Here is a 26,351-nt window from a genome sequence, read left to right as displayed (position 1 = left end):
AGTGTACAACTGATAGATGCGAATCACAAAATAAATAGTAACTATTCCTTGTGATCCTATAGTATTGCAGACTAAGTTGTTAAATTATCTAAAAGAAACCTTTTGAGGTCTTGAAAGCTTGAGATTGATTTGTTTAGTTAATCCAATAAAAGGTATCGCATCTCCTTCTCTTTGACTAGCATCTCTGGACTAATACGGCTACCATTTCATCTATCAACGACCTATTTTATATTTTTTAATCTGTGGATGATGTCATGATTGTCAGAATAGAATGTTCACTCCAAGAGGTTCCAAAGTTCCTAGTTTGAAGATAAACTAACATTCCCTTTGTTTCTGAGCAGTATTCGATCCAGATCACTGACTGATCCCACAGATGGTTATCTCTTTAGCAGTGTGATTATCATTGTTGAAATGCCAGGCTACTGGAAAAATAGTGGTGTTGATTTGAATGCTTCGTAAATGTTCCACCCACATGGCCCCACCCATTTGCTGTCCAGCTTTGGGCACCTCCTGAGCTGTCTCTTGGGGCTGAACACCTAGGTGGTCTTCCCGGCAGTGAAGTGGCGCCCTTGAGTCCTCTGGTCATGTTCCTCTTCTGTCGTACACCAGCAGCCTGGAGGTGGTGCCAGGCAAAGTCATGAGCCGTCTCCGTCCAGTCTTGCAGTCAGTGGGCATACTCTGGGCCTTGGGGTGCATTGGGGGCATCCGGCAGCCTTCCGTACATCATCTCAGCAGGTGTCCAGAGCTCTCGTCCCAGCATGAGTAGGGCCGGGGTGTAGGTGGTGGACTCCTGGTCTGTGGACCGGCAGGTCATGAGCACCAAGGGCAGTTGTTGGTCCCAGTCCCGTTGGTGGGCAGAGGTAGTGAGTGCGTGTCTGGTCGCCAGGGTTCGTTTGAACCTCTCCACGAGGCCATTGCTCTGAGGGTGTAGGGGTAGCCCAGCTGGCGGCACGTCTCTGCAAACATTCTGACCTCAAAGTTCCTTCCCTGTTCTGAGAGTAGTTCCTGAGATACCCCGAACCGGCTGAAGAAACCCTCCAGCAGTGCTCCTGCATTGGTCTCCGCCTCCTGGTCCGGAATGGCATAAGCCTCTGGCCACTTGGTAAAATACTCTAGAGCCACCAGAACGAAGAAGTTACACTTAGTCATACCCCTTGCCCCGTATTGATGAGTCCTAAGATCTGGTCGCAGGATCCCAGTGGTTTTCATCGCTGGATGTGCGGCAAGTCGCCCTCGCCTCAGAAGCCCTCTCCAAGACTGCCTTCTCCACTGGCCGTGGCAGTTCACGGTTATGTCCTTTGGACTCTGCAATGCACCTACGACGTTCAAGGGTCTTATGGAGAAGGTGCTGACTGGAGTGCCCCGAAAGAGTGCCTAGTCTATCTAGACGACCTTCTGATCCACAGTGGTACATTCAACACCGTTTTAACATCTTTGGATCAGGTACTCCACCACATCGCAGAGATTGTGCCGATTTCCATCCAGACAAGTGCCAGTTTCCGCGGCAAGAGATCAGCTTCCTGGGGCATTGTGTGGGTGCTGATGGATCAAGACAGAGCCAGGCTAGATTGACACTGTGACAGATTGACAGCTACAAGGATTCCTGGGCCTGGCGTTCTATTACAGAGATTCATCCCCAGGTTCGCCACGACTGCAGCCTCGCTCCACAGCCTTCTAAAGAAAGAGGAACCATTCATCTGGACCGAGGACCGGCAACGCGCTTTTGATTACCTCAAATCACCCCTGACCCAATCCCCATTCCTAAAGGCTTCTACTTTCACAGCATTTTTAAAAGTCAAAGCTCAGTATCTGCAGACATGTTTCACTCTGTTTGGGGCTCATCAGTGCAGCGCAACTGTGTGACTTCTGAAAAGCTCAGGAGCAAATTTAAAAAAAGAAATAAATTTTATTTATATTATATATATATATATATATATATATATATATATATATATATATATATATATATATATATATATATATATATATATATATACTGTATAGCCCTGGGACCTGAAGAAATTGCTATATCAGGTTGTTCACTATAATAGGGTTTGGCAATTTGCTGTTTCAGATTAATGAAGAAATGCCCAAATTGAATTGAACATCTTTATACAGTATAGAGTAGTTCACATTGATCAACATTTAAACTGTATATTTAAAAGAAAACAGTAATGAAATGAAAAAAAAAATTAAAAGTACTCTTACGAGCTGAATACAGTAATTGTGTGCCTTTTCTCTTGAAAAGAATATCCAGCATCGATTGCTTCATATTTTTCGTGCTTTTCTCAATGCACGCTGTTTCAATCTTTACCTCCTCATGCCTGTTGTCATGGTTGCAGTTTGTGTGAAGATGGCAACGATTGCATACGTCACACATGATTCACACTACAATAGGTTATCTATGAATCAGCCTTATCTTTTCATTAGCCTACCAAGATCTTTGTTTTCACTGAGAGAATAACACATTCACACTGGAGAAAGTTCAGTGTCAGTCACTACCGAGATCGTTTTATCCGGGTAGATTTTGTGAAAGTGAACATTGTAATTGGGCTAATTTCCATTTAAAAAAAAACGGTTCTTGCTGCTCGAATTAATAAAAAAAAGGGGTTTGTTATAGTGAAGTTAGACTGAGTGTGTGTGTGTGTGTGTGTGTGTGTGTGTATGTATGTAACACAACATATCGAAATGTTGGGAAGACGAGACTGATATATATATATATATATATATATATATATATAATATCGATATATATAATATATATAAATATCTATCATATCATTTTTTTTATTTATTTATTTTTTCATACATACATACTTACACACAATGTATTTAATACTGACCGTGAAAGTTAGGGTTGGGATTGAGAATAGAGCCTTATTGTTAACTCTAGTGCTCTGCTTTAGGGCACTAGAGTTCTGACCTCATACCAGCCCACAAAGGTACTGTAGATGCTCTTAGTGTATTGTTCCACTGCAGTTGCTAAGCTTCAAATGGTTTGTTATTCATGCACCCGGCTCTTTGTTTTATCTTTATATTAGCAGAGTTTCTGAAGATGACATAAAGGCTTATAAATAAAGCCGCTTCATTCAGTACACAGATTTTCAAAAAAACATTTCTTTAAATACAAATATTTGTAGTCTTTTGTGCTAAGGTAAAACACATTTCAGAATTTGAATGACAGAACTTTAAGAGAAATATACCTCCTAAATACACTTATTAAAAAATCAACCTAACCCTTTTTAGTTACGCACTGCTTGGAGCACGTACTGAAACAAATCATTTAACTAACAAAGTTCTTTGTCAAGACTGTGCTCTGTAGGTCTGGTTTGTCCACGTATCATATTCAGCTCTCTTCTGTTTTTTTAGGTGAAAACTGCCTATGTCAATTTTGTTGACCACTGTTATGTAGACACAGAGGTTGAGATGAAGGAGATATATACTAGTAATCACATCTGGAAACTTTTTGAGAACTTCCTTGTTGACATGGCTCGGGTAAGTAACTGCAAGCAGTCATCGCCTGTGTTGCTTTATCAATCTATTTTCATGTTCGTTTTGCAGCAGGTGGGTGAGGTTGCCACTTTTGTTTGGTGCTGCAGGTAGTAGAAGTTCCAATCAAATATCTTACATTTTATTACTGATGCTTGTTACGGTACAACATATCACAGAGTCCTGGCGTATGTGATCAAACGCCCCCTAGGCAATCTCCCCACAGAGTTAAAATTGGGATTATAATTGACAGACTAAGCTTGTGTCTGACATCCATGAATACTTTTGAGATTGCTGGTGTGACTAGAACATGCTGTTTGATATCAAAGGTGTTGCATCAGAAACATAATTAAGAAATACATATTGGATGGCCTAAAGGAAATTTGCAGTCTGTTTCAACTTTCTGAAACCCAGTTCTTGGTTTAAAAATAAAATTCTGGATGTGTTTGGGTTTCTTGGGCTTTGCATTTCATCAGGAAAGTCAGAGAACAGAATTAAATTGCAAAAACAACCAAACTAATTTAGTTTGACCTTTTAGAAATACAAGTTTCTTAAAATCAGCAAAGTTTAATGGACTATATATTTTAATTAAGTTTACAGTAGATGATAGGTTTCCCCAATTTGAAGAACATTATTGTAATTACTACATGGAAAACGGTTGTGGTATTTAAGGTCACTGGTATCTGAATCCAGTGGCACACGTTGTAAAAGTTTGTCTAGAACTTGTCCTGTACAGTAAAAACTGTTTGTTAAAGAATGGATGCAATGTATTTTTCCAAATGTTTCAGGTTTGCAACACCACGACTGACAGAAAACATGCAGATCTAGCCCTGGAGAAATACGTCACAGAGACTGTGGTGGCGATCGTCAAAGGTTTCTTCAGCTCTCCATTTTCAGTTAACAGCTCAAATTTACAGGTAACAGGTTCACAGAGTCTGATTTCATGCCAGACAGGAAACTTTTCAGCCAGTTAATTAAAATTCACTCTATACAGGTTGTATAGCAGTATGCATGTGTTATACTGTCTGTCCCTAATACAATTGAACATGGTGGAGAGTATTAGGTAACCAATCCATAGGTAAATCTTACTGTACTTACTATACTGTACACACAGTACTGAATACATCTGTGTTTTTATTCATTATTTATTATTAACTAGATTTTAAACCACAATGCCAAATTTGTGTATTTCATGATTTAAACATGGGATAAATTATTTATTTACATCCTGAGTAAACACAATCTTAATTTCTTAAATGGCTAGAAATGTGCTTCATTCGAGAACAAAGTTAAGTATTTATTCTCTAAGTCCTGTCGCAGTCATGCTGGAGAGAAGAAAAAGACCATCCCTTGCAATTAATAACCGTGACTTCCAGAGGCAGCAAGCCAAAGTATTAAGGCAGCACCATACCTCACTGCACCATGTACCCCCTTATATGAATGCAATTTAGAATTGTACTTGTGTACTCTCATTTCAGACTCATCAGCCAATATTTATTCAGCTACTGCAGTCTGCTTTTAGGATTTACAACTGCACATGGCCAAATGCATTACAGAAAGCCAATGTAGAAGGCTGTATTAAAACTTTGGCTGAAGTTGGTAAGTATCAACTTCTGATTATAATTCCTTGCTCATTGTTGTGGTTTCCTTTTCCATCATGTATGGTTTCAAATCAGTTAACATAGACCATTTTGTATATGTACTGTATATGTGCCAGTATTATAACAAAATAAGGCATACATTTAGTTTTAGAAGTATAAGTAGTGCAAACCTAGTTGTTATATATCCACTTTTCTTATTTAATTAACATGTAAAGAAATAATGCTTCCGCTGGAGTGTACAACAGCATCACCAGTAATGAGGATGATTTAAAGAAATAAAGATTTAAAGTTTTGTCAGTGATCACATTTCATGTTGGTCTTCACCCCAGCAAAGAACCGTGCCATAGCCATTCCAGTAGATCTGGACAGCCATGTGAACACTCTCTTTTTGAAGAACCACACCAACATGGTGCAGAGGGCAGCCACGGGCTGGAGGATGTCGGCTCGCAGTGGGCCACGCAAGGAGCCTCTTGGTGGACCAGATTACAAGAACATAATTGAGAAGCTACAGGTAGCTAGAGATTCATATAACATTTTTTTTTTTTTTTTTTTTTTTTTTTTTTTTACTTTTAAACCACTTTGTTTTAACAAACCACTATGTGAATTATACATTATATATATAATATATGTATATTATATATATAGATATTATTATATATATATATATATATATATATATATATATATATATATATATATATATATATATATAGGAATGTCAATATTGCTACTGAGGATTTGAAATATTGATACTGTGAGCTGCTGGTCATTTAAAGTTTGATTCTCTTTCAAGAAATATCATGCAGTGATCAGCCAAACAACTACAATATTTTATGTAACATCATATATGTATACAAGTGTATACATGTGTTATGCCACTGTATACTTTTTGTTGCATTGTTGTTTTATTTTTAATGTAATCTAAATAGTTGCAGTCGACACTGTTAATATCTCCTGTGTCTTGTCTTGCTTTTGCAGGGTGTTGTAGCATCTCTGGAGGAGCAGTTCAGTCCGATGGTACAGGCTGAATTCTCTGTGCTGGTTGATGTGATGCACAGTCCAGAGCTTTTGTTTCCAGAGGCTGCAAGAATACGTTGTGAAAGTGGAGCCTTCATGTCCAAGTAAGTTGCAAGGACTTGGCCCAGTTACATAGCAACATAAAGCAGTCTGTCCTACTTTACAGTCAATTTGCCAGTGTCCCCCTAGCATTAATCATGCATTTTGATAGCTGGTGTGATACTGCAGAACAATCCAGGAAAGGAGAGGAAGTCACCTTCCAACATTTCTGTTTTTATTAAACTATAAAACTAATGTGAACATAAAAAAAAATCAAACATAAACATCTCTGCACGACTCTCAGAATGTTGTTGGTTTTTTTTTTTTTTTTTTTTTTATATATATTTGTCAGGATGTGCACTGAAAGTCAATATTTGTAATGTTGGTGTCCTGAGGCAAGTGTCTTACATAACACTGGCAGACTTCATGTAGCAAAGATGAAACATAAAATAAAAACTCAATAATAATAATAAAAAAAAATCAACAACTTGCTAATAGGTATTAATCTTAAGATTTCAATTATAATACTGGTTGCCAGAATGGTGTGTTGTGGTTGCAGCTGTTTGTCTCTGATGGCAGGGATTATGCCAATTACATAGTGTGTGACATGTGCAGTGCAGATTGTCACGCTGCAGTTGGGTGTGGGTGGTTAGGCTGCTGCTTTAGGTGTAAACTCCTTGGGATATGAAACATTCTAAGATTTGTGCTTTGTGTGAAAAGCTGCTATTTTTGCATGTATTGCTAATATTGTGTAAAACCATTATATAGCAAGAGTTTCAAATGTACAGTGAACCCCGAATGTTCCTCAGTATTCATGAGAACCTCTTCAAACTCCTTGATATAAATGCAGTTTAACAGAAAAAAGGACCTAGTCCCCAGGCGACTCCTGACTACTGTAGTTTTCCTTCCTGTTTTAACTGGTGTGTGCAGTCCCTGCTTACTACAGGGAGCATGGTAATGTGTGAAAAGCTGAAGCATTAATGATGAATTTTGGGAATTCATACAGAATTTATAACATTTTAACTGATTTGGCATTACACACAAAAGCATTGAAAATCTTAACATAAAGTTGAATCTGCAGTATTTAGTTGAAATGAGTCAGGGAAGGGTTTGGTAGTCTGGGAAGGAAACACAAATTAAGAAAGCAAACAAAATCTAGCCAAGCGATTCACACACCAGTAAGGACACTGATTAAACCATACCTTTCCCTCTATATAGTATAACTGTGCTGATAGCTTTCCTGTTGTCAATTCATTTCAAATTGTGTTCATGTGCTACATGGCGTGACTCCATAACAAACCTGGGGTCAATTACAACTGTAATTGTGCAAGTTGTAATTAAATGCAATTACAATTTAATTGTAATTGCAGTTGAACCTTGCAACACCTGCGCAACTGTAATTCTAATTATACCATATCATTGATCGAGGATAGTTCAGTTACGCATTTATTTGTCATTCAATTATTTTTCTTGTATTTTCAACCACTTTTGGTGACGCCATTTGTTTGCAAAAAAATTTTAAATTTATATAGTCTCTTCTTGTATTTGTACATGTGTAGTTGTTTATGTTTCTTTTTAGTGTAATTGTAATTTGTAATTACTCTAAAACATAAGAATGTGTAACAATTTGTCAGAAACCAACAGAATCATCCGAAGGTCATTTTCATTTACCCTGCTGTATTGCTGAACAACAAAAAAAAATGTTTTTGCAGGCTGATTACACATACCAAGAAACTGATGGATAAGGAAGAGAAGCTGTGCATTAAAATACTCCAAACGTTACGAGAAATGCTAGACAAAAAGGAGAGCTTCGAGGAACAGGTATGTCTGCAGTTATTAGTCTTACTTGGCAACAGGATATTAGGCTTTGGTATGAAAAAGTTTAAATAGTACCAAATAAACCAAGGGGAATTAAATTATGTTTTTTAAATGGACCTCCAAAATAGGAGAACATTTGTGATTGGGCCTCTCTTCACCTTCAGTCTACAAAAATGTGATTTTGTGAGCAACATTTTTTTAAATTGAAAGCAATAGGATGGAAGGCAAGTTCTTTTGAAACCTATAATTGGTTGCTGAGAAACGGAGCACAAATACTTGACTCGCAGGAAGCAAACCGAGCTGGTGTCATGACTGTCTATAAGGAGAGGGAGATGTGGTTTTGTTTGTGACTTCAGTTTATTTTATCATTCCTCTGCTTATTTTGGTGAGTGAAAATGATATTGAGGATAATAAAGATAATTCAAGCATATTACTGTTTTCACACGTACTGCCACTAGGTAGCACTAGTGGTCACTGTTTTAAAACAATTGACTAGTAGCACTTCAACTGTAACCAAATGCACAGTGATCATCAGTGGAATTTAGTTTCCACAAAATTTATATTTTCTTAATGAACAATATCAACTCCAGAGATAGTAATCCCAATGTGAGGTATTCTGTAAAACTGATGGATTCTAATATAATTTTTGGAGCAAATCAGTATGCACGCCAAATACCAGTTAGCTGGAATGTAGGCTGTATCTGCAAATAAACATATACTGACTACTACACTCTCAGAGCACTCCGTTCATTCAATGCGTGCTTTTCTCTTGGTGGAAAGGTCAGATTAGGATAACCTAACACTGTTGCTGATCAACATGATGTGCTTGGCACTGAGTGAACAAATCAATACCACTGCAAAACGGCAAGCTGCAAAAAGCCCTGACACTAGTGTTGTTTAATACAAAATAAGCCTGTGAAGTTCTATCAAAGTCATTTATTTGGCCTATTTTGTCATGGACACTCCTTGTGACATGATGGGGTCCTCCAGATATTCCTGGTAATCTCATCTTAAAAAGACAACACATTCTGCCACCAGTATAATAAGAACTGTGTAGAAACCAGTGGAACTGGAGCGGCCCTGCTACTGAGGTGAGTGCCCCGAATTCCAGAACTATTTTTCTAGTTTGTAAAACCACCCAGCACACTCTTCATCTCTGTTAGATTTTTAAAGATATGCCAAAAATATTATTAGAGAATTAGTATGCATACAGATGTTAAAGCTGTTGTAAAAAGCAAAAAAAGAAAATGAAGTATACAGTGCCTATAGAAAGTCTACACCCCCTTTCAAATTTTTCACCTTTTTTTGCCTTATAGCCTAGAATTAAAATGCATTAAAATAGTTTATTTATTTTTATTTATCTACACATCCTACCCCACAACTTCCAAGTGAAAAAAATATTTTAGAATTTTGTAGAAAATTAATTAAAAATAAAAACTGAAATAGCTTGGATGGAAAAGTGTCCACCCCCCCTTGTAATAGCAGTCCTCAATTAGCTCAGGTGTAACCAGTCTCCTTCAAAATCACACACAAAGTTAAGTGGCCTCCACCTGTGTTAAATTGTAGTGATTCACATGATTTCAGGATAAATTCAGCAGTTCCTGTAGGTTCCCTCTGCTGGGTAGTGCATTTCAAAGCAAAGACTCAAACATGAGCACCAAGGCGCTTTCAAAAGAACTCTGGGACAAAGTTGTTGAAGGGCACAGATCAGGGGATGGGTATAAAAAAAATATCAAAGGTCTTGACTATCCCTTGGAGCATGGCCAAGATGATTATTAAGAAGTGGAAGGTGTATGGCACCACCAAGACCCTGCCTAGATCAGGCCGTCCCTCCGAAGTGGATGACCGAGCAAGAAGGAGAATGATCAGAGAGGCTATGAAGAGGCCAATGGCAACTTTGAAAGAGCTACAGGCTTTTATGGCGAAGACTGGTCAAAGTGTGCATGTGACAACAATATCCCAAGCACTCCACAAATCTGGCCTGTATGGTAGGGTGGCAAGAAGGAAGCCATTACTCAAGAAAGCCCACCTTGAATCCTGTTTTGAAGTATACAAAAAAACACTCGGGAGAGTCCTTAGCCATGTAGCAAAAAGTTTTGTGGTCTGACGAAACTAAAATGGAACTTTTTGGCCTAAATGCAAAGCGCATCACCCAAAGAACACCATCCCTTCTTTGAAGCAAGGTGGTGGTAGCATCATGTTATGGGGATGTTTTTCATCGACAGGGACTTGGGGCACTTGTCAGGATAGAAGGGAAAATGAATGGAGCAAAGTACAGAGAAGTCCTTGAGGAAAACCTGCTGCCCACTGCAAAAAAGCTGAAACTGGGATGGAAGTTCACCTTTCAGCATGACAACAACCCAAAGCACACAGCCAGAGCTACACTGGAGTGGCTAAGGAACAAAAAGGTAAATGTCCTTGAGTGGCCCAGTCAGAGCCCCGACCTAAATCCAATCGAAAATTTGTGGTATGACTTGAAGATTGCGGTCCATCAGTGCTCCCCAAGGCACTTGACAGAGCTTGAACAGTTTTGCCAAATCTAGGTGTGCAAAGTTGGTAGAGACCTATCCCAACAGACTCACAGTTTTTTGTAATTGCTGCCAAAGGTGCTTCAACCAAGTATTAACTCAGAGGGGTGGAGACTTATCCAATTATGATCTTTCAGTTTTGCACTTTTAAAGTATAATATTTTTCTCAATAAAAGCTTGTTTCCCCTTAACAGTGTGGAGTATGGTGTATAGGTAAGTGGAAAAAAAATCCTTATTTAAATGCATGAAACTCTGAGGCACTGAAACAACAAAATGCGAAAATAGTTCAAGGGGGTATAGACTTTATAGGCACTGTATATGTCTGAGGTATAAACAGTAATTATACTTGTTTCAGTGTGGGCTAAACCATAGTGATTTGCTATTTTATGGGTTTGGAAGGGTTCCGACCAGATCTGTGCTTTGTCTGCCTGTCTCATGGTAATCTACTAGCAGTGTGTGACAGCACATGATTGCAAGTAAATCGGGCTGAACGAATGAACACTTGAGCTTTGTTACTGCGCATGTTATATATAGAGTGTACATTTCGAAATTTTAAAAGGCATTTGGATGAATAGGTTGACAAGTCGTCACTAAAAAAATAAAAAGTATTTTTATTTGATGTCTGGTGCTCTATTTGTCAACGCAGTGTTATGTAACACTTGTTTGTGTGCTTTATTTTAAAACTACTTGGAAGTTTTTTTGTTTTACTTTTTATTATTATTCTAAAATGTTGCTTATATGTTAAGGGATTGCAACTGCACTTCCGTCCATGTGAAACCACACACTTCACAATCACATGGCGTGTGATTAGTCGACCACCAGTTGCTGAGGTTGGCTGTCACAATAGTATCTAGCATTGAGTAACCTTTTTGCTAATTTCTTGATGTATGTCACAAAAGAATTCCAGTTTTTCACACAAGCACAGACAGATGTGTGGTAGAGAAGGCACTTACCTTTCAAGATCGCATAACTAGTGCTTGTATCTTTACATGAGAGTAATCTAGATGGATGATCAACATGTACTCACAAAAGCCTCATTCTTGTGATATACCAATACAATGCAATAGGGTGAACTTCAGCCTCTTACTGTGTAGTTCAGCAAATTAGAGTCATAGAAAGACACTCAAACTTGAAGTGTGATGTGATCTCAGCTGCTCTGTCCTGGGGGGTTGATGTGTCTTTGCTACTCCCAGCAAATGTCACTAAGAGGCAGTGGTGTCTCATTGAGAGAATTGTGTGGAATGTTGTCCAGACATAAAACTACATGAACGGTCAGGCATGGCAGAAATGATATACACTTAGAGTGGTTAGCTTTTTTTTTCTGGGTACAAACAATGAGTAAGATGTGCAATATATCTTCTATTCATTTATGCATGTAAATGAACAGTTTTAATAACAGTAACCTCGCTGATTGTGGTTAGCCATATGCAACTGTAGTTTCTTTATTCCTTAAGAAATCATTTTGGTGATCACTCATACCAAAGAGTGTCATAGTCACCACTGTGTCACCTGTCTGTCATTACCATGACAAAGATGTTATCATGAAACTTGTTAGGTAGTCAGACGAAATTATGCAGTAAGTTTGATTGAACGTGTTTACATTTTTCCGTCATCTGTTAGTGTCAGCCAAATCAAGTTTATCTTTGTATTTGCCTAGTATGATCATTTTCAGTGAAAACTTTATACTTTTCACAGTTTAACAAAATCGAATGTTCGAGTTAGGGAGAAACCAACACAAGAACCTAGTACACAGAAAATGAAACCGCATTTAAAGACATTGTCTGTTTTACCACAGTGCTTAGTGACGCACAGTTTAACAAAAATGTCCATGTTTGGTGGTGTGTTCTGGCTTCTGATAGTTTGGGTCAATGAAGGTTTTATTTGCATAAACATTTGGTACAAGAAATGATTCCACATACATGTAGTACTGCTAATTATTTTTTTAATTATCTTTTGTAGGTGTTAATTCTCCCATCATGGCTCTACAGTGTGTTACTTACATATGTTGTTAATACTGTTTGTTTAATCTTTAATGCATTTTAGCATATTATATATTATATTTGATCTACATGTGAGTATTTTGCTTGTGGCAGGGCAGAGTCCTGTCTGTGAATAAAGATGGGTTTATGTGTTGTTGGTGGTTGGCAGGGATGGGTTTCATTTCTATCCCTGCCAAATAAATGTGGGTTTTGTGGCTGTTTTGCACAGCCACGTGTTTAATTGATTGCTTGTGTTATTGGTTTATTCATTTAATTAGTGACACCTGCCTGTAATTAGCAGGCAGGTATTTAAACAGGGCATGACTGTTTGGTCAGGTTCTGTGTGTGAAGACTAAAGCCCTGTGTGGGGGGAAAAGTGAAGAAGGTATTATGTGTAGCCAAAGTAAATGTGTGACTGGTAAACAGTTTAGCTGTCTGCTGTAGTGAAAAGTTATGAGTGTTTTTGTTGGGAAAACAACTTAGCTGACTCAACCCTTTAGTTAAAGAAATGTGTGTTTAGTCTAGGTCTCCAAGTGGAGATAGGCTTTTGTTTTATTTTATTTTATTTTGATTAATTTTGTGTTTAATGAAAGGGCCGTTCTGTGTCTGGGTCTGCTGATTGAAGGGGCAAACGAGCTGAGCAGAGGCTGCATTACACCTGTTATTAGGGTTAAAATTTTGCCATAATATTTTTGCATCTGTCTGTTGTATTAAAGAAAAGAGCTGCTGCTCAATAAATCAAGAGGATGTAACACGAAAAAGTTCATTACTAATGTGATAAAGTCATCCTGAAATGGCTGTAAATGAAAACTGCTGGGAGCTAGTAAACTGCTGCACATACATCTGTAAAAAAATGTCAAACAATGTAGATAATGTGGTCAAGTTTATAATAACATATGAGGAACATTTCCCAAACACAGTGTAAATGGCATTAAGTATCGTCAAAAATAGAAAGACTGATGGCTCAATTAGACTTGGGATTTGACAGGTTTCAATTTAGATGGCAAAGCTGGTGGTTTATACGACTTATATGATATGGTCTGAATTCATTGTCGTAATGTACATTTTCTAGAGAATGCAGTAATAGCATTTGAGTGTCTGTGTTTCTGTAAATGAAACACTGTATGACACAATCAGAGTGAAAGAAACGGGAGCATACAAATATGTTTATCCTCAAAGTGGAAACTGCATTGTTACAGGCTGGTCTAGCCCTGCCAATGTGACTAGTCCTACCCTCTGACCTGAGTTAACAGAGATGTTCCTCTAGATCAGCAGCAGCAGCAGCAGTAGTTCTATGTAGTCTCTCAAGTGACAGTAATGAAAATCTTCATGCCAGCCTCGGCCACTTTGGACTGGTACAATACAGATGTAGTGCACTGCAGCCGAGGCCTCTGCTTTCAGGATCAAGGACACTCTGTGGTAGTTGTCACAAGTAATTTCACTTATAAAAGACACTCAGAATCCCTATCTAAAGAAGTCATGGGCCTACTTTTTACATTTGTAAATTCAGTCATTAAAGTCTCCATGCATGGTCATGCTGTTTTGATCGGCTCGTGTGATGTCATATTTAATCCTTAGAAACACACAGTAATACATTCTGAGGTAAATTTAAAAACACAGATGAAGGCTTTGGGTTATACAGCATTAAAGAAGGTATTATGCAAAGCATTTTTATAACTGATTTATTATAAATTATTTGTCACTTTAATCTCTAGTTGGCATGGGGCTGTAATACTTGGTGCATTAGCAAGCTGCTAAGACAGCAGTTTAATCTTGCTAAAGAGCAGTGTAGCAATTTGTTGTTGTGGCAGAGTGCAAGTTTGTCTCTGTTCTGTTCAAGTCAACTAGCACTGTCTCATGAAGATAGATTGGAAAAATCTAAGGTAATGTTGGGGGGGTTTATTAATTCTTAAAATTGGCGCGATATATATATATATATTATATATATATATATATATATATATATATATATATATATATATATATATATATATATATATATATATATCTTTTCTTTCTTCATTTGCTAACACACACACACATTACCACACTTGTACTACTTCTTACCTTGAGCCTCTAGTAGTATAGTACATAGAGTATGTGAAATCTGACAACAGCAAAACAAAATGGCAGCACAGCCTGTTGTGTTTCTGTAGGGTCATCTTGTTAAGGAAAGTGAGAACAAGTGCACGGTCAGTTTTATACTATAAAATAGTTTTAAGGAGAGTCTGTGATATTTGTCATATAAATTTGTATACAGGAATGCTAACTGAGTTGCTCAACTACCTAACTCAAACGAGAGGTGTGACAGACAAAGATAAGGGAGCATGAGAAAGGAAAAGATAAAAAGAGATTTTGATCCAACACCAACATTTCTTGTGCACGTATATATCTATTTCTAATCTAATCTAAATATATACCAGATACTGCATGGTTCGGTATGTGATAACTTACAATGAAAGATGCTATTAGGGGCAGGCCCTACTCACACATGTGATAACAGTACTGAACTATGACAAGTAAATTGTACTACGAGTAAAATAATAAACATAAAAAAACCCACAGTTCATTTTGATAGGCAGGGGAATGTTAATTATGACCTTGCAGTGGCAAAATGTTATCATGCACTGACTGTGTGCAAGACATTGTATCTAGACACAGCGTAGTTCATCACAGGTATTGTATACATCTTTATACAGTACACTTCTGATAGAAGTATCTTTCTAAAATATATATTTTTATCTATTCAATATAAAAAGATGTCTGCATGGCTGTAAGCACAAGCACTGTGTTTTAGCTAAATATATTATGTGGTATAGTCATATAAGAAATTCAATTTAACCTGTATCAAGCTACTGTTTTTTTTGCACAGGCTGATATATGCGGATGTATTCTAAATATGGTCCCATTTCTTCAGACAGCTCGGGTATAGAGCACAGATATCATGTTCTTGCTGTGTTAAAAAAAATTGCTGGCATGTCTTATCAGGCAGCCGGGTCCCTGCTTTGTCATTTAATCAAGCTGTAGCCTGGTCATAGTGAAGCAACCCCTCGTGCTGCCTTGTGTGAGGACCCCGGAGCATGTGACTGTACATGTGAAGAGTGTGTGCAGGCAGGAGCTGCGGGGCGTGATTGGAAGAAGCAGTGTCTGCCAAGCCCATGAGGTGACTGAGAGAGCAATCCTCCTCAGCCAACAACAGCATGTGATTATGTAACGCCTGCAGTGTCTGGCACTGTGTTCCGCCGGGGAGGCATCACGTGTTGTGAAATGCTCTTGGCCTTGAAAATTCAATTAGATTGCTCTGAATGATTGGGAGCTCACATGAGGCTGGCCTTTCAGTGGCTGCTGCTGGAAAAGTAAATAGGCTGATTAGCTGCACATGAATAGATAATTGTTGCTACAATTCCAGCAAGGATGTTTGCATTGTTTTTTGTGTTGTTTTATTTATGTCATTCAGACTAGTGAGATTGAAATCCTGTTATATGAACCAGCTGGGGGAAAAAAAAAGGCAGTATTTTTTGGTGAAGATTTTTCAGTAAGGAATGACCTGTACTGTAGTGTTAACTCCTTGTTGTGTTGGTTTTCATGCATAAAGAGTTATTCACACAGTAGATCGGACCCAGTGAAACAGCTTTGACTGGGTCTGTAATAAAATCCTTTTTTCACAATAGAGGAACTGAAATTTGAGCTAGTTTGTACCCGATTTGTTTTTTGTACAAGTTTTTAACAAGCCCTTTGTCCACGCATACTGATTTTGAATGATGCTGTCTTCTCATACTGGGGGTGTGAAAGCATTTTGAATTGCATATAATTATAGAACTGGTATCATCATTGCCTTTCTCCAGATAAACACAGAGACCATGTGGGCCTAGGATTGCTTTTATTACTGGGACATCTATCCACTCTCAGTAGCTGTGACCAAACAGGGGTGTTGATAAACAAGGGTGGGTCTAAGTTTGCATAAAACAAATAGCTGGAGACTTGTTTTGCAATGAAGTTTTAGAAACTGCTGTTTGTGATTGAAACAAATCCAGCTAAAACCAGTTAAATTGCTAACAACCACTAATTACTTTACTGACCTGTGCCTGTAACCACATAGCACAACACACCTTTTGTAATGTGTAGTAAAGTTGTGGTAAACAACAGATACTTGACGTACGTCACATTTGTGTGGTTCTCACATTGCAATCTGCCAACACTTGTTTTTTTTTTAATTTTATGTATTTACTTTGTAAGTACCGAAAAGCAAGATTTAAAATGTGCTGTAAAAATACGAAACTGCACTGTAGTAAGCCATTGGCATTTCATTTCGTCAGGTTTGGTGCAGCTGCAGCCTGTCTCCGGTGCCAGCAATAGTTCACTTGCTTTTACTTCAGACACACCCCCTGGCGTAGTGTGTTTTTTTTTTTTTGAGGGTGGTTTGGAGCTCATCGTGCTTTGCATAAACCTGTATAATCTATATGCTTCAGTAAATGTTGCAACACATCCCATACTTGTGTTTTTATATTTAATTTTTTATTCATTTATTTTTTACACCTGATTTACATCTTTTGGCATTTGACCTTGAATTCAAGTCAAATGAAGTGGGTCTTTTAACATTTCTTCTGAAACTTGCAGTGACAAACGTGCACACCTCCAGCTGTAACAAGTTAACAGAATGCCTGCTAATGAATTGAAAGGGAAACTCTTATTGTGTGGATGGTACAGCCTTTCTCTAATTTAAAGCCATATGCATGGTGTATGTGCACCAAGCACAGCACATGCACATTTTATTGATTTATTTTTGGCACCAATCAAGTGTTGCAACCTGAAGTGTATGGTATCCATGGAAACAGCATGGCTCATGTTCTATCATGTTGTCCACCCTCCCACTCAGGTTATCCCGTGCAGCACAGACCATAGTGTGTTTACTGCTGACTTTCTGTCTGTGCTTTCTGGTATAAAGTATATAAGTATATTTCTAACCCTTTTGGTTATTCAGTTGTAATATTTTTTTAGTCTGCTTGCTAATGCAGGAACATATTAATTAAAAAGGAACATGTGCAGCATTAGAAACAATACTTTTTTTTTTCCTAATTGAATGTTTAAATGTTTATGTGCTGTGTTATTTGTGTACCTTTGCTTTGTAATGGAAAGTGGGCAAAAAAATAATTGATTCATAAAACCCCAAAGTAGTATAAGCAAAACAATGGTGTGCTATTGTGATTTTTTTTAAATGATTTCAAGTTTGGATCAATGAGAAAATGTTAGCTTTTTTAGGTAGTGTGCATACTTTAGTAAAAGCGGTCAGTTGTAATGAGATATGAGATTTTAACTTTTTCCCTGAACTTGGATTATTAACAGCAATGATCCTCCCTACTATGATCAGCTGGGTGCTTGGTTTCTCAGTTGCTGCAGTTGACAATATTATTGCAAATACTTCTTTATTCAGAACATGAACTAATACTTGCAGGAATCCCATATTTCGGTAGTACAGCAAATCATGTAATTAAACATGTTTACCCCTAATATTACTGTGGGTAGAGAATATTAGTGGGTTTTTGTAATATAAAGTATTGGTTACTTGTAACCTTTCCTCGTGTAGGCTTTGCAAATTAACAACACATGTGTGAAGGGAACTGGCTTGGGCTGTGCCCACACAGTTTTTTAGAACTATATTCTTAATCCCAGTCTTGCTGCTTGTAGCATTGCAGTGTTTTTAAACTTATGTTTAATACATTAGATGCCAATAAGGAACCCTTTGTTTTGATGTTTGTTTGCAGTTATTTGACTGCAGTGAAATAAATATGTGCCTAAATATAACCTTATACAGGGAGAATGAAGGGGCTGCTGGGCGGTCAGATAAAAGAACTTGAGTTTTTAAAATGCCCTTCATCAGCAACGCTACAGAAAATACAATCTAACATATAAATTGTGTCCAGGGACAAACACAGCAAATTGTTGGGAGGTGGCGGCTCTCCAAGCCAGTGCTAGTGTTATATAAGGCTCTCAGAGCTGTTGATGTCATGCTGTTTCTCAACCAGAACAGTGACTGTACAAGCAAGTACTGCATCCAGCTAGACAGTGGAAACAAAGCATTTCAAATGTGTAGAAATCTGCTTATCTTTTCAATATTTATAGGAGAGGGGGTGTGTTGACAAATATTTGATTATAATACAATGAAAACCTGCTGGGGGTTTTTTTTTTTGTTATATTTTTTTAAACAGCTAAAATATCTGGTTCATCTGTATTTTTATTTGTACACAATTCAGCTTCTGTCTTCTTAACAAATAACCCCAAAAAAGCAGAGTGTAACCATTTAAGTGCAGCCCATTTAGAATGTTAATCTCCTGTATATATGAAAAGGACAAGTTCATTTTTATATTAATGCTTCGATTTTTATATTAATATGGAAACAAAAAACATTTGCGTCACATCATTGGGGGGGCGAAAAAACAAGCAACCCTAGTTAACACTTTGTTATAAAAGTTCTCTATTGAAAGTCTTATGCCTGGGATATGTTAGTCCCGTCTTTTGTTCTTTTAGTAAAAGCACAGCCACGTGGTGTGCATGGTGAGTCATACTGCGCAGGTTCGCCCGTCTTCGCTGGGGATTCCAAAGGGATCGTCGCATTGGCTCTGGCACTCCTGTGGGTTAGGGTGACAAAACCGGGGAACCCTGCTGGCCAGGCGCCCAGTGAGCTCAAAATTGACATCTCCAGGGCCGACCGTTCTCCAGAATTCAGTAGCTCGCTGACATCCACACTTGAGTTCTTGGGTGTAAAACAGGAAGCTGTCTCAGTCGTGGAATCGGAGGACGCCCGCTTAAACTTTCACTTCTTCTGAGCTTTGTGGAGAATTGCTGTGGTGAGGGGAAAAAATGATTGGACATATCAAACTGAGGAGAAAATTGGAGGTAAAATAATTGGGCACACAAAATAAAAAAAAATAAAAAAGATCAGTAATACTCTGTTACTGAAAGAGAGGGTGTAACCCTGTTAGCAAAATGCACCATGTAAGCAGATCTGACAGTTTACAGAGCCAACCAGCAGGCATGGCTCCCACAGTATGTCATCCACCGGCACCTGCCACAGCCATTTATCTCCCTGTTGTCCCTGTCTATAGTAGCTTCTGTTCTATTTCTCCCCCAATATGCATAGACACAACCAATGATGCTCTTGTTGTTAATCTACTGTAATATACTTTAAACATGCACACATTCACACACTTGCCAAGGCACTATCACACACACAAACAGGCACACAGGCGATCCAACACTGACTTAGACACATGTGGACAGACCTCATGAGTTAGTGCATTATGTAAAGCCATACAAACGCACTCCACACCACACACACACACACACATTGAGATGGGGGCAAGAATGTTGTTGTCGGCTTAGTTACAGTCTTGCTTAGCGTGACCCTCTGCTGAACTCTGTAAAAGCTTCATGGCTCCGAACTATCTCCCAGCTTAGCTGCTGTGTTCCTGCTACTATTTCATCTATTATGCAATTTCCACTGTATTTAATGTATTATGTTTTGTTTTTTTTCACTGTGTAGCACGTGTTATGCATTTCTCTGTATTTAAAGTATTATGGATTTTCTCGTTTTAACTACATCTTGTAAAGCTCTTGGTGATGGTGGTCCACTGTGAATGGTGCTATATAAAATAAATATTGATTGAAAAGCAGAGGGAGCTAATTGGTCATTTTCATTTGGAGAGCACACTTGTTGGGTGCTGTTCTGTTTTGTTGTGATTGAGCGTGAACAAAATGAGGAACTGTGGCGAAGTGGCCTGCAGTGTACAGGTGCAGGAGTGATGCAGTGATTCAGTGAAAGGCAGATAACGGTAATCCAAGTACAAGTGGTTTTATTTATAATCCTGGTCTGGTGACCGTAAATAATATTTCTAGATGACCGACTTCCTTTTAACCCAGGGAATGAATTGTCATGCCAAACAGTCCAGGGTACTCTGTTCCCGTTACTTCGCGCCCTCATAGGTCGGAATCATTCTGTTTCTGTCACAGGAACCAATTGCAGTTCAAGTGCAGTTGACTTGTGTGCTGTTTGTCTGGCTGGGTGTTTGCAGAACTCACCTAATCACTTGTTCCTTATTGGTTACTCTGCTTTCAAGAACATCTGCTATATAGTGTATGTGTATTGTGCTGTCATAAATAAATACACATTTCTGTAATGCTTATTCACTCCTATGTGAAGGAAATACTTTTTGAAGGCTTACCCTATGATTAAATTTGTGGCACTGCTATTCTTATAGTGACTTTCTTGATGCCAGACACCATTTTATTCACAGAATCCAAACTGATGGTAGATTAACACAAGAGGTAGATTTTTGGAGGTTGTTGCCAACCTTTCCCTTCTGACCATCCAAGCAGATAACAGTTCAGAACAGTATGGCAGGACCGGCAGTACTGCATGCCCACAAAATCGACTGTACGCGAATACATCGTGAAACAGCAAAAGGACGTGCTTTGGTCAGCGAGACTTAAGGGCAGGGTCAGTCTCTTTCTCATGATAAAAATAGCTGTAAAAACCCATGTAAATTGGAGCAGGAATCATGCTTGTGGTTCACAAGGTTTCAGCAGTCAAGATCCCATTTTTTTGACTTAATATCATGTAATCTCCAGCAGAAAGGCCATACAAAACAGACACCCCTCTAACAAAAACACACACACACACACATACACACACTACATTTATGGACCACTTCAACACTAGAACTGCCGGGGTTATACTCATACCTGCAACCGCCGGTACATTTTAAACACCATCAATGTTAAAATGAAAGACAAACTATCGGATACAACTCAAAGTTTTATTCAAGCACATCATATCAAACATCTGCGCAGCCGAAACGCCGTTCTTAAATGAAAAAAGGAAAAATAATAAAATAAACATTTCAAAAGAAACTAGTGTGTAAACAGGTATATGCACATACAAAACTGTAAAAACAAAAGTAATTTTTAATCTAAAACAAAAGTAACATGATTTATTTTGCGTGAGAGTGTAACTCGCAGCACAGAATCCAGTTTGAGCTGCTGCAGCCTGCAGCTTTGCAGTTTTCTGATCAAAATGTTTCTGCTGAAGAGCTGTGGCTAGCTTCAAGATAAAATCTCTCCTACCTTGTACAAAATGAAGAATTGGTGGCTGCCAAGACATGTAGAGATAACAACAGGCTTGTATATAATGAAATGTTACTTTTAGATGTTCCACAAACACACACACAGAAATATAAATTCTAAGTAGTAAAACTTGTAGAAATTATATTTTATATAATTGTGTGTGTATGTTGGAAAGGTCACCATACAAACAGTTAGCTAATGCGCAGCATAATTCAGAATGTGCGCAGCAACACGTGAACTAATTTCTCTTGTTAAATGTTTTTATCTTCATGGCAATGCATGAAGCTCTCCTCACGATATTCAGAATCGTTCTTTTCCTTCTTAGTAAACGGACACAGATATTTAAATATCCCCTCCATGAACATGAATTGATCTGCATTGGTGCGGCCATTTTTTTTTCCTAAATCAGAATTGCATAGCAACGCATTTCCTGAAAAATGTCTAAGTTTTTTTTTAAATTTCATTTTAACCTTTCCCAAAATTTGTTGTTACTGTTTTGACAAAACATAGGTGTACAACCATAAAAAAAAGGAAGTAAAGGTTAATTTTGCCAAAATATCAGACATGCTTGACCAAGTACCATCATTAATTGCTAGAAGTTTTTCGTTGAAAGTTTAACATATTGTTAGTGTACGTCTAAATTGACATTCAGTGCACTTTACCTCAAGTATTAGTTGTAATACAAATATGACACCAGAAGTTTATAATAATATTATATCATATTTTATAAAAGAACAGGTTTTTAAATCAGACTTTGGAAATCTACCTGGAATTAAAAAAAAAAAAAAAAAAAAAAAAAAAAAAACATTCTGTATCTTATTCACTACCTCCTGAATATTCTTTTTTTTAGGAGTTGGTGGAGTTGCAGCATCCCAGTCAGTGTGAAAATAATCATCCCCAGGTTTCCTGTTTACGAAGATTTATTGCTTGAATCTGCTGAGGCAGATATATTTTAATATGATATGTGTTTGTAGTTCTAAAAATGATCTATCCAGCACAGACAAAACAAATTAGATCTAACAAAAAATATTTATAACTGAAGAATTAAAGCCCAGTGTGACTTGCCTGAGATTACACAGTGAGAAGGGTTTGAATCCAGGAACTGCTAGGCTTCTATTCTCTACTTTCTCTAAAAACAAGACAATGTATTTGAAAGGTAACTTATTATGGATGTGTGTGGCAGGATGGTCACAGTGCGTAGGTGCGTGGTGATGTCACAGACCAGGAAGAAGCGAGACGATACACAGACATGGGGTTTTTGGTGAAGCTGAGCACTTGTTTGCGCTCAGCATTTAATAAGTAAACAAACAGAAAATAAAAAGATTGTAACAAAAAAAACACAGGACACGACACTTTACGCCAAAAATAAAGAGAGAAACAAAACGAGTAGACACTAACAAAACAGGGTGGACGAATGCTACACAAAACAAGTATGGTGTTGGTGCTTCCAGCACTCGTAGCAATTGATCTTATATTTTACTTTACGTTTCTCTCTCTCTCTCTCTCTCTCTCTCTCTCTCTCTCTCTCTCTCTCTCTCTCTCTCTCTCTCTCTCTCTCTCGTTCTCCACTCCCGAACACACAACACCAAGTGAGTGACAACATGCTGCTTTTATGCAGTTGTACCGAGACTCGATTGCTAATCAACCATTCAGTTGGAGTCTCGGTACAACTGGACTTGAATTTATTTAGTGCAATTCCCTGTGCTAACATATTATTACATTTTACCTTATCTGCTTGGTTGGTCAGAAGGGAAAGGTTGGCAACAACCTCCAGAAATCTACCTCTTGTGTTAATCTACCATCAGTTTGGATTCTGTGAATAAAATGGTGTCTGGCATCAAGAAAGTCACTATAAGAATAGCAGTGCCACAAATTTAACGTGAAGTGTTGTGCAATCCTCATGCCTAAATACAAATATACATTTTAAACACTTGTGCTCGTAACCCATATTATATCCTGTGTACCAACTACAATACACCAACATTAACACCATACATACAACATATAACACAAAAATATGCACAGGGGCGGGGCACACTGCCACAATGTGTTACAAACAGTAGTTGAGGAGTTGAGAGTCATGGTTAGTCAAATTCCAACCCTCACCTATCATACTAAGTAAGAGCCTGTAAAATGTTCATTGGTGCAGCTGCAAATCCCATTTTTGGCCATCAGCCAGGAGCTCATAGTGCAGCTGAAATAAGTCACGAAAAGTGGTGCTCTGCCAGTTGAAGATCAAGTGATCTGTTGCCAGATGTTGTCTTGTGAGCTGACATTGCTGAGTGAGGATTTGGCCTTGGCAGGGCGAATGCAGTCCCTCAGCATCGCGCGATGACAGCTTGAAAATCACCTGGTTTACTTATTTTTAAACAGATTCAGGGTCTTTTAAAACCAGGTAAAATAAATAGAACTGTTTTTCTGATTGAAACTCTAGGGTCTAGAGCTGTCTAATGTAGTGTATTGATTGTCCCACCCCCCTCTCTCTCTCGCCTCTTCATATTTTGTCCACATGATAACAAGAAGGACCAGTTGCTCAAGATTTAGTTTCTTGTATGACATGTTGATCGTGCCTTTTGATTTCAGGTGCTCTTTTATAATGGTAAGTGTACATTGAGGCCTTAAACTGCATGTGCATATCTGTAAAGTATCCAGTTCTACCTCTTTTAAGGGTGGTAAGGCATTCATTCTTTACTTTGGCTTATGTTAGAAATACAATAATCTAAGTGGCTATACAATAGTTTAGGGTATTTATAAAAAGAGTGCTCCCAACCAAGATTTGATTTAGAGTGAATAGCAACCAGACTTATCTGATCGGTAAATTGAACTAAACCTATTTTGGAACCTGAGTGACTGAAAGAAAGGTTTGAGGAGTCTTGATTTGAAGTTTTTATCATTCAAGAGCAGCACAATCAAGCACCAGAGAACGCGGACGTAAATTAAGTGGAGACAGACTCTGGTCAAAGAGTAGCAGACACCTTTTTACACATATAGTGGTGAGTGTATGGAATGGGTTACCAAGCCATGCTGTTGCAGCTGAGTCACTGGGGTCCTTTTAAGAGACAATTAGACAAAGTTCTGGGAACAATCATCTGCCAGGAACTGGATTAGCATTCATGGGCTGAATGGCTTCCTGTCATTAGTAGCTTGTCATTAAGTCCCCTCATTAGACCACCTTTGGGATGGAGCAATTGCTTTTGTCCACGGAATATTATACAACATAAAGTACAGTATACCAGCCATACAAGTCATGACCAGAGGCACAGCAACGTTCATGCAGTTGTGTGCTGGAATAACAATTGTGCTGTTCAGAAACAGTGTTGGGAAATCCCTTCATTTTAGTTTAGCAGTCACTGTTTAAACTTCATTACATTTTAAATTTAAATATATATAGTTTTCAAATACACAGTCTAATTTAAAGCAATGCTTTCAACTTTATAGGGAATTATGGAAATTATGATCCTTAGGCATGAATTTCTAGACATAATTGTGGAAATTGAGCTGACCATTACTATATATGGTACCGTGAAAAAGTATTTGCCTCCTGTCTAATTTTCTGCATTTTTGCATATTTTTGACACTGAATGTTATCAGATCTTCAACCAAAATCCAATATTAGATAAAAGGGACCCTGAGTGAACAAATAACACAAAATGTTGATACTTATTTCATTTCTTTATTAAAGAAAGTTATGCAATGCCCAATGCCCTGTGTGAAAAAGTAATCGCCCCCTTAGACTCAGTAACTGGGTACACCACCTTTAGCAGCAAAAACTGCAACCAAACACCTCCTGTAGGCATTTAACAGTCTCTCACAGCGCCGAGGAGGAATCTTGGTCCACTCCTTCATGAACAACTGCTTCAACTCAGTGACATTTGTGGGTTTTCAAGCATAAACTGCTCGTTTCATGTCCTGCCACAGCATCTCAATGTGGTTTAGGTCTGGACTTTGACTAGGCCATTCCAGAACGTTAAATTTCTTATTTTTCAGTCATTCTGATGTAGACTTGCTTGTGTGTTTCGGATCATTGTCTTGCTGCGCTTCAGCTCCAGCTCACAGACGGATGACCTGACATTCTCCTATAGAATTCTCTGATAAAAACAGAATTCACGGTTCCTTCAATGATGGCAAGTCGTCCAGGTCCTGATGCAGCAAAGCATCCCCAAATCATGACACTACCACCACCATGCTTGACCGTTGGTATGAGGTTACCGTGGAATGCAGTGTTTGGTTTGTGCCAGACATAACAGGGCCCATATTGTCCAAAAAGTTCCACTTTTGTCTCATCTGTCCATAGAACATTGTTCCAGAACTCTTGAGAATCATCCAGGTGCTTTTTGGCAAACTTGAGATGAGCATTCATCATGTTCTTAGTGGGCAGTGGTTTCTGCCTTGCTACTCTGCCACGAATCCCATTTTTCCCAGTGTCTTTCTGATGGTGGAGACATGAACACTGACCTTAGCCAAGGCGAGAGAGGCCTGCAGATCCTTGGATGTTGTTTTAGGGTTCTTTGTGACTTCCTGGACGATTTTATGCCTTGCTCTTGAAGAGATTTTGGCAGGACAGCCACTCCGGGGAAGATTCACTACTGTCCCAAACTTTCTCCATTTGGACAATATGGCTCTCACTGTGGTTTGGTGGAGCCCCGGACACTCAGAAATGGCTTTGTAACCCTTTCCAGACTGATAGGCATCAACAACTTTTTTCCTGGAGGTCTTCAGGAATCTCTTTTGATTGCGGCATGATGTGCCTCTAGAATCTG

General features: G+C 38.3%; 1 protein-coding gene across 2 annotated transcripts in view; it reads left to right on the top strand.

Annotated features, from left to right (window-relative positions):
* LOC121318388 (inositol 1,4,5-trisphosphate receptor type 2-like) overlaps positions 1-26,351 on the top strand; it is a 143,082-nt gene that overhangs the window by 46,675 nt on the left and 70,056 nt on the right. For both annotated transcript variants that reach the window (XM_041254988.1, XM_041254987.1), the window contains exons 32-37: positions 3,370-3,495; positions 4,278-4,406; positions 4,968-5,088; positions 5,420-5,601; positions 6,069-6,211; positions 7,859-7,967. In XM_041254988.1, the coding sequence (XP_041110922.1) occupies positions 3,370-3,495; positions 4,278-4,406; positions 4,968-5,088; positions 5,420-5,601; positions 6,069-6,211; positions 7,859-7,967 (810 nt within the window). The remainder of the gene's footprint in view (positions 1-3,369; positions 3,496-4,277; positions 4,407-4,967; positions 5,089-5,419; positions 5,602-6,068; positions 6,212-7,858; positions 7,968-26,351) is intronic.

Source organism: Polyodon spathula, chromosome 7, assembly GCF_017654505.1.
Source record: "Polyodon spathula isolate WHYD16114869_AA chromosome 7, ASM1765450v1, whole genome shotgun sequence".
Taxonomy (NCBI): domain Eukaryota; kingdom Metazoa; phylum Chordata; class Actinopteri; order Acipenseriformes; family Polyodontidae; genus Polyodon; species Polyodon spathula.
The sequence above is the reverse complement of the archived record's forward strand: the minus strand, read 5'-3'. Positions and strand labels throughout refer to the sequence as shown.